The sequence below is a fragment of the Elaeis guineensis genome, chromosome 1 (genome assembly GCF_000442705.2).
Source record: "Elaeis guineensis isolate ETL-2024a chromosome 1, EG11, whole genome shotgun sequence".
NCBI lineage: Eukaryota > Viridiplantae > Streptophyta > Magnoliopsida > Arecales > Arecaceae > Elaeis > Elaeis guineensis.
In genome coordinates this window covers 181,560,613-181,570,001 of record NC_025993.2, presented here as the reverse complement: position 1 = coordinate 181,570,001, position 9,389 = coordinate 181,560,613, and the positions used below count along the sequence as shown (strand labels likewise).

The 9,389-nt window shown below is 39.8% G+C and overlaps 1 protein-coding gene across 2 annotated transcripts; it reads right to left on the bottom strand.

Annotated features, from left to right (window-relative positions):
• Window positions 1-516: 516 nt before the first annotated feature.
• On the bottom strand, window positions 517-4,935 carry LOC105039966 (putative disease resistance protein RGA3). Of its 2 annotated transcripts, none has more exons than XM_073250628.1 (3): window positions 1,468-4,935; window positions 1,121-1,192; window positions 517-970 (listed from the first exon to the last, which is right to left on the bottom strand). In XM_073250628.1, exon 1 carries the CDS (start codon window positions 4,812-4,814, stop codon window positions 1,656-1,658), a length of 3,159 nt encoding a protein of 1,052 aa, XP_073106729.1. In that variant the 5' UTR covers window positions 4,815-4,935; the 3' UTR covers window positions 517-970; window positions 1,121-1,192; window positions 1,468-1,655. The 2 variants fall into 2 exon arrangements, with proteins under 2 accessions (XP_073106729.1, XP_010914606.3); XM_010916304.3 differs by having other exon boundaries at window positions 518-970; window positions 1,080-1,192.
• Between the last annotated feature and the right edge of the window lie 4,454 nt (window positions 4,936-9,389).

Sequence of the window (9,389 nt, the reverse complement as noted above, 5' to 3'; positions counted from 1 at the left end):
TAACAAAAGCTAAAGTCACAAAGTTCATGAGGATCGTGAAATTCTTTGTGCACCGCGCGCCGTGTGGAAAAAACTACACCGTGCGCGGTGATTGGTCCCCGAAGCCTCCCATCCGCTTTTTGAGGTGCATTAATACGTAAGGGCCACTGTGGGGACCAATCAACGTGCGCGGTGTAGTTTTTCTACACCACGCACGGTGCACAAGGAATTTCTCCAATGTTGTGAGCTTGCTCATCATTCATTGCGCCGAGCTTGGGCCACAAATATCAAACTGAGAAAGGGCTGGATTAAGCATAGATTAAAGTAACGTGTGGTTAAATTGAGACTACCTTTAACCTGGCCTACCCTGTCCGATTTGCATGCCTAGACACAGAATCCATCATAAAAATAACAGCATCATCAAATGAATAACAGTTCAATTATTGGGTCTAAACAGTTTTCATATGGTGATATCCATAGATGCATCAAATGAATTTTTCTATAGATCATAGGCATACCACATGTCACACAGACAAGCATGATCTCATGTTTTTGAATGCTAATTTTCTTTAGAAAAATCTTGTGTAATGCTCGAGAGAATTTTGCAGTAACATGCTCTCATATCAAAGTACAAAATTTGGTTTATGTATTCACAAATCCATCTGCTCATGTATTCATGCAAATAGACTCTACAAAAAATGTAATTTCTTTCCAGTCCTTGTCCATCCAAATATGGTATATACGTCGAACATGATTTCCTCAGTCAAACTGCAAAAACTATGGTCCTCAAAACAAGGAAAAGCAGAACTCGATAATTTACTTGCCCACAGGCTCCATGTTTTCGGTGACATCTTTCCTATGTCCATACTTCCAAATATGATACACTGATCTCATAAGATTTGGCCCGCGTTGCTAACTTCTTCTGGCCAAGCAGGTGAAATAATGACGTTCGGAGCACCATCATATCATCTTGCAGTCATCAATCCTTTCTCTGCACGAGAACAAGAAAGTGATTTAGTCTTGACTTTTACTAATTAGTACCATCGAGGAATATCAACTCATAATTGTGTTTTGTATGTCATAATCATTGCTATTTTTACCTTGAGATTTCTGTAACTGTGGGTCTGATGGCCGGTTATACCTTTCAAATTGCTTGTTGCAGCTCACAATCACCGCTGTTGCTTGTTCTTGTTGAAAGATGGATGAGAGATACCTGTACCGATATATCAAAGTCTTTGAGAAAGATGAGAAGAAAGTTGAGAACATATCATGAAACAACGTCTTATTAGGGATGGTAAAAAAATTCGTCCTCATGATTGTACAATATGCACTCTGTTTGAGCAATATTAAGATATCAACGGACACAGCCGATTGGACCAAAGCGACAGCCCCAGCCTCTAGGGTGCTATATATAATGCTCATCCCACCCCGAGAAAAGAAGACAGATAACAAACTGGTATCATGTAGTAGTCTAATCTAAAAATGTACCTGAAAGGACGAGAATGATGCAGAGTATCATGAAGTTGGCAAGTAATCTCGCATCTCTTGTTTGCTAAAGCAGCAGATGTGAAATATGGAGCCTAGATTATGATCCATTCCTAACTGCAGAACGAGAGTAAAAAAAAAGGGAAAGAGAGGGGGAACACATTGCTTCAATATGAGATGGTGATGTGTCATCAGATCAGAGGCCAATCAGGTAGCCCTCGGTAACAGATTCTGTTTTTGAGAGTCAACTTGTGGAGCGAAGGGAAGCACGGCTGTTCTTTACCAGCGCCTACTAACCACTCTGGGAGAGACTCTGCTTCTCGATCATCAAGCTGTATGTGCTTCACGGCATCCACACCCTCCACATACATCAACTCCTTACAATTACGAATGCACAGGTGGTTTAGTGCAGGAAAGATCGACACTCTCTCCAAACTTGAGTTGTCCACCAAGATCAATTCTGTAAGAAAGCGGAGGCTTTGTATTTCTCTCAAGCTGTGGGCATCTCTAATTATTAATTTCTTCAGGGCGGTGGCACGACAGAGGAGGCTCTCCGGAAGAGACCTCAATTTCGGACATCCATCAATGCTCAATTCCTTAAGAGAAGGCAGCAACGATGTTGTCTGATCGTCCTCCTCCTCCAACCGCCACCACCATTCTTCCCAATTAGGCATGTCTTTGAAATGAAGTTTCTCCAGTTTGGGGAAGTAGGTGGAGAAGGAAGAGTCCATTTTTCTTCCACTCGCTAGCAACAAGAATTCATGCCCGATGCTCATGACTGCAGAAGCACCCTTAATATGGAGGTAATCCAGCTGTGGCAGCATTCCTAAGGGTGGAAGTTGCTGGCATAGAGCACAATTATTTAAAACTAGCCTTCGTAGGTTGCAGAGCAATGACAAGGAGGGTGTCATCATCCAGCTGGGAAACTGGAGGCCGAAGTAGCCATAGATTTCAAGAATTTCGAGGCATGGCGGCGGGCAGAGCTCCTCAAAGACCTCCCCTATTCTCTTGATTTCTTCCTCCTCAAAATCATTTGCACGAGGCTGCCGCACATCGGGAGAGCTTCTCGGAGGTGTGCAATGCATCTCTAGTTTGAAAAGATGGGGCTTGGCTTCAAGCGCAGCAGCTCTTGCTTCAGCTCTATTTGATACCCTCTCCAACTTGTATATGCTAAGATATCGGAGTTGGGAGAGTGATTTCAACTCTTCCAAGGAGCAGAACCTCCCCTGTTGATGATGTGCCTTATGCTCTTGCTCCCTGTCATCTCCTCCTACTCCAGATGTACGGCCCTTGCTATCATTTACCACAAATCCCCAGATTGTATATAGCTGTTGCAGTGTCCCTGTTCCCCTTGGCATGCCATCAAGTGGTGTATTCGAGATATCCAGAACCCTTAGACCGATTAACCCGAGGAAACCGCTAGGGAGGCTGTGCAAATATTTGCAATCGATGAGTATCAGGAATTGAAGATTTCTAAGATTCCTTATACTATCTGGTATCTCTCTTATTGGAGTCTTACCGAGATCAAGACGTCTAAGGTGCACGAGATGTCCCAAGGAAGTGGGGAGATTGTTAATGGCTGCTTTACGCAAGTTGAGAACCCTCAAACTCCTCAGCTTTCTGAAGAGATCTTCTGGAAGATCATGAATAAGTGGGGTATGGAAGAATGACAGGGTCCTCAAGGATGTTTGTTTCATAATCAAGTCTGATATGGTTTCTAATTTTCCATCTACAATTGATAAACGGCGTAATTTTATCAATGATGATGATGAAGAGGACATAATCTTGTTTTCAAATGCCCGCGCATCTCCGACGAAGCACTCGTCCCGTGCTATGTGCTGAGATAGAGATCTCAGGAGGTCATGCATCTTGCAACCTCCTTCATCATACCAAGTAGGATCTGGCTGTAGAAGGTTCCTTTGCACCAACTCCTTCCAATACTCTCTTGCCACATCTTCCAAAGGAGTACCATCTTCGGATGTTACAAAGCCCTCTGCAATACAACTAGGAACAAAATTATTATCAGAAATTAGGTAGTCCTGAGGTAATAATGAAAGCCAAGTGAAGCACTGCTTGAGAGGAGGTGGTAAATCCAGATAGCTCAAGTACAACGGGCCCATCTCGCCATTTGGAAGCTTCGTAAAAGACCATGCTGGGCTGGAAAGGACCTTTACCCATTCTGATTGCCTTTTCTCCTTGGTTTGAAGAACCCCTCCAACAGTCCTGAGAGCAAGTGGAAGGCCATCACATTTCTCTACAATTCTCATCCCCACATCACTTAACACATGCATATCTTGTTCATCCCCTTCCTCGAACACCATCTTGCAGATTAGTGACCAACCATCTTCTCGAGACAACTTTTCCACCATATGACTGTGTATTGCACCCATTTGTTTAGCAACATTTATATTTCTAGTTGTTATCAAAATTTTACTATCCGCCAAACCACTCTGCAAGGGCTTTCTCAGTAACTCATCCCATACTCGTGCATCCCAAACATCATCTAAGATTAAGAAGAACTTTTTGTTTGTGATGACTTGGCTAAGCATGGGTTCAAGCACTTCCTTCTCCTTGGCCTCTTCAGGATCACCTCCAGCTTGCTTTATGATAGATCTCAGTAAATCGGACTCGGAGAAATCTTGGGACACGCACAACCAAATTAGAGGCATTTGGTTGAAATTGTCCCGAAGCTTCTCATCATTATAAATCTTCTGAGCAAGAGTAGTTTTACCTATTCCACCCATGCCAACAATAGCAAGGACTGGGATTCTTTTCTTATGTTCCTTTATCAGCAACTCCACCAACCTCCTTGTATCATCCTCAATCTTCTCTCCCACAAGATCAGGTTCAAAAAGTACAGGAGATGTCTTGCGGCTTATTCTGCTCTTATAGTGGTCATCACGAGGAGCAGGTGTTAGATGGAGGACATCTTTGTCCTTGGCAAGTTCTTCAAGCTTAAGGTTGAGATTTTTAATTCTATCGGCAATCTCATGATGGAATCTAACTTTGTGCAAGCAAACAATCGGAGGATAGCAACAACGCACCGGCTCAACACAACGAGATGAGGATGACTTAGAGCTGAGAAGCTTCTCACCTTCGATCCGGCATTCGTCGATGATATCGTCTGCATCATACATGAGATCTCGCAGCTCGTTTAGCCAAAGGCTGATGGAATCGTTGTCGAAGCGTCTATTCTCTGCATCAGCAAGAACGACCTGTATCCTCTTCAACCTCCTATGAAGCTTCTTGATTTCGTCGAGCACACCTAAGACCTTGGCTGCCTCTTCTTTTGCATAGGTCAGCAGCATCTCACACAATTTGGAGACAAAGGCATCCGCGATCATGGCCATCTTTGGGAGGATGGAATATTGCCGGAATTGGTAGGGTACTCCTTCCACTGCTCCCCGAAAGACAACTATCTTCTATCAAAAAAAAAAAAACAACCGTCTAATAAGTGCTAATCCCCCCTCACTCATCCGAAACAGGACATGTGGAATGCAAGAGCTAAGTTCAAAGATGCCATTTTATTTATTTATTTATTTATGTTCAAGCGACTTACTGTTTGCTTTCTACGCGCTTGCCGGAGCCCTAAAATCACATGCGACATATTGTGGGGCCCGCCCTTATGTACTTATGCGGAAGATGGCATTTATCTTTTTTTTATTATTATTTCTGGTTTGGTGTAGCGGCACTTGTTGTAATTTTACTGCGATCCGACCGATTTTGATAGAAATTATGATTTACCACATCTCTAAAATACATTGTATATATTAAAATATTAAAAAATAAAAATAAATAAATTTTATAAATATTTAAATAATTTTGATAAACATCACATAATTTTTTAAAATTTATTTATTTTTATTTTTTTAATATTTTAATGTTTATACATGTATGCTTTCAGAAATATTACAGGTAACGGAGATCCAATCATAATTTTTTTCACGATGGATTCGATGATAAAAATTTTATCTTTTATCGTGGAACGAGCATATCTTACCGCTTACTTTATTTAGGATGTATTTTTTTAAATTTTCTTTCCTTCTTGGATTTTAGCGTCCGAAGTGGGCCGGTCTTGGGAGCTTAATTTCTTTTCTCTATTCCAGCTAAGGTTTCAAGAACCAAGTCCGTTTATCAAAATTATCCATTCTATCGCAACAGAAACACTAGCATTGTTTCTGTACTTTAGTTTTATAATAGATTTTTTGTAAAAAAAAAAAAAATTATTCGTAGTACCAATATTAGATAACAACAAGACACGGTGATTGCTGGATATTAGTAAATAAAAATTTATCTTATTTTTAAAAAATAATCATTGTATTATTTAATAATATTTTTAATAAAAATAGTAAAAGAATTTGAATTTTAAAAAATATTATCATGATCAAAAAAATAAAAAAATGGAGGCTTTCAAACTTACCAGGGCCGAGATCCATGGTTTCCTGACTCGGTTGATGTACAGCATTGTATTATTTAATAATATTTTTAATAAAAATAGTAAGAAGATTTGAATTTTAAAAAATATTATCATGATCAAGAAAATAAAGAAATGGAGGCTTTCAAACTTACCAGGGCCGAGATCCATGGTTTCCTGACTCGGTTGATGTACAGCGGTAAAAACACGAATACTGCACCCAAAAAATAAATTAAAAACTGTGGAAAGCTACCCACTTGTTAATCGATACAGTTGTTATGACTTCACTGAAAAGAAACAAAAAAAGGACATGATACAGCTATCGTAATAGTAATGGATTATTTTTTATGCCATTTTGGAGGTCGGATCTCCGGTTGGTGGACAGGGGAGCCCCCCCAACGGGCAGTCTTCGGCTCTTCAACTTGTTACGCAGTCTGCTGCGGATGCCCGATCAAAGATTCCTCACCTCTATAGTCGCTGTCATGCTCCGAACCCAACACTCAAGTCGGATACATGATGGCCGCACACTTCTTAGAGCAAGCCATAAAGAATATGCAAGACCAAATTAAATCATTACAATCTTATCAACCATAATATTTAATTTCAATAATAATTCATAAAACTTTGTATAGGTACAAATTAAATTTTTTCAGTTCTCTGATCAGGTACTATAACACTCTATCTATCCATTTGCTCACCCATAAATCTAAGCCATGGCCAATCATGAACATCCTGTATCTCTGAAAAGAAAAGAAAGATGAAGGGGTGTGAGCTTTACAGCCCAGTAAGAATTTCCATATCACACTGATATAGTAATATAGTCTGAAAATAAAGAATAACAATAAAATATAAAATCTCATGTTCAATATCCAGAATAATGCAAACATTCATAAATTTGCTGTCTTGTCAAAATAGATGCATCATCATATGTTAACAGGTGAAACACTTTTGTTCAACAATTGTTTCATGCCTTATCTTTCATTTCTCTTTCCATAATCACATGACTTTTAACATTTTCTTTCTGGCTCTGGACTATCCAAGTCTATACCTCAGTCATCATCCGGATCGAATCCACTTTAAAAAGTCTTTCAAGACTGTCCCAGGATGAGCTCCTGGCCGGCTGTCCCACGTACCAAAGCCCGTGAGAGGCTGTCCCAGGCATAAGCTCCTGGCGGGCTGTCCCAGGCATGAGCTCCTGGCCGGCTGATCCACCTGTAAGCCAGTGGGAGCTGTCCCAGGCATAAGCTCCTGGCGGGCTGTCCCAGGCATAAGCTCCTGGCCGGCTGTTCCACATGACAAGGATAGTCCATACCATATATCTCTTTCTTTTCATTTAATCATTATGTGTTGATTTCATCAAATCAATTCTGTCTTGCATTATGATCAATTCAGATATGTCATATCCATATAATCATGCCATCAATCTCTGATACATATATATTGACATAACATACTCATGCTCAAAATCAAATAACAGTATCTCAGGTATAATAAATTCATCGATCTCAAATCTGACGATGCAAAACCAACGATGCAAGACCAACAGTAAAATAGCATATATATAATAGTGATCATGTACAGGGATTCTTACCTTTATCGGTGACTGATCCAAACACAGAAATTAATGTTCTTCTTTGATTTATGAATTTCTCTAACAAGATATTCCACTCGATATCATATGCAGACAATCATCTCTTCATAACCCTGATCAATATAAAGATCACATATATGGAGAAAATTACCGATAATCGACCTGATAACACAAATCTAGGATCTCTTTTAGGATTAACCAAAATTAGGATTTACCTAAGTATCTGGATCCTCCACTGATCCATAAGACTTCTAGAGAGAGAAAATTCATGAAGAGAGAGAAAATTCTAGAGAGAGAAAGTAAAAAGATAAAGTGGAGAGAGAAACCTTCGTATCCTTCCGATGAGGCAATCATGGTCGAGACCATCAGAGGTCCTATTAGGATGACTTAATATGAATCAAGTGTTACAAATTTCAAATAGGACTGGATTGGGATCAGACCTACTGCACGAATTTCAGAGCAACCTCAATTCATCATATTTTTAATTCAAATATATCCTAGGGTCTGTGATGCAATCAGAGAGAGAGTAGAAAGATTCTAGAGAGATAAAATTCACAAAAAGAGAGAAAGATCTAGAGAAAGAAAATAGAGAGAGAAATTGGAGAGAGAAGGTAGAGAGAGGAGAGAGAAAAGAGAGAGAAAGAAGAGAGAAAGGAGAGAGAGGAAAATTCTCTCCTTCTTCTTCTTTTTTATTTTATTTTATTTTATTTTTATTTTTATTTTTATTTTTCTCTTTTTCTTTTCTTTTCTTTTTCTTTTTCCTTTTTCTTTTCTTTTTCTTTTCTTTTTCTTTTTCCTTTTTCTTTTCTTTTTCTTTTCTTCTTCTTCTTCCTTCTTCCTTTCTTCTTTTCTTCCCGCGGATTCCGTTGGGCCAAAACAGGGGAGGAAAAAGAGGGTGGCTCGGGCTCCGACGACTTGGCCGGAGATCCGGCAACGACGGCCGAGCATGCAAGCTGGCCGGCGGCAGGGTCACCCTCCTTGTTGCCGGCGGCAGAGAAGGAAGAAAATCATAAAAACAGGGTATCCCTGTTTGAGCCCGAACTGGAAGCCCGAACCGGCACCTCGCCGGCTTCCAAAAACACCGGTGACCGGAGAATAACAAGGAGAAGAGGAAATACCTTGTTCCGGCGGCCAAAACAGCTCCGGCGACCTCTTTTCTTCCGATCAACCACCACGGAAATCTCTGAGAAAAATCCCTCAAATCCCTTGATTTACTTCGAAATTTTTGTTGTAAATTCCTAAAGGAAGGTTGGAGGATCTTATAGTGGAGGTTTCCTACCCTAGTCGGACTCTTTGAGTCCGATTTTGCCGGAAATCGTGAAGGAAGAAGACTCCGGCTAGGAGTCTTCCTCCTTCTCTGTTCTGTTTTTTTTTTTTTTTTGTGTTGTTGGGCCATCTGGGCTACAGGCCCAAGTAAACGGGTTGCTACAGTCGCAACATCATTATATTTTACTTTTTTTTTTTTTTTTCTGTGTACATATTTTATTCTTCGGAACTCTAGCTTCTTTTCATTAACTCAATGAAATATGGATGCGCCCCATCCCCCTCCTTTTTTTTTCATTTTTTTCTTTTTACCTGATGGACTAAATCTAACTTTTATATTAGATGCCTGAGCTGTTGGTTCCATCCTTCTTCCAAGCTCTCATATTAGTTTTAGCTTTCTAGGTTATTGAAATTAAAGCAATACATTCTTGTGGCATAAAAAATTGTTTGATTGTGGGAACTCTATGCTAATCTAATTACCACTAGATACAGAAAAAAAGAAAACCTATTGGGCCCATATACAAAGAACCAAGTATCTCTCTTGCTATAGCTAAAATATTTAAAAACAGAAGAAATAGATTGATATAGGATTATTCGTGAAATAATCCTACTATTTTTATTTGAATCAAAAATCTCGTAGAAGGCGGAAAGTCTCGC

Coding starts and splice junctions, on each gene's coding strand:
- LOC105039966 (XM_073250628.1), bottom strand. CDS start 4,814: ATGGCCATGATCGCGGATGCCTTTGTCTCCAAATTGTGTGAGATGCTG.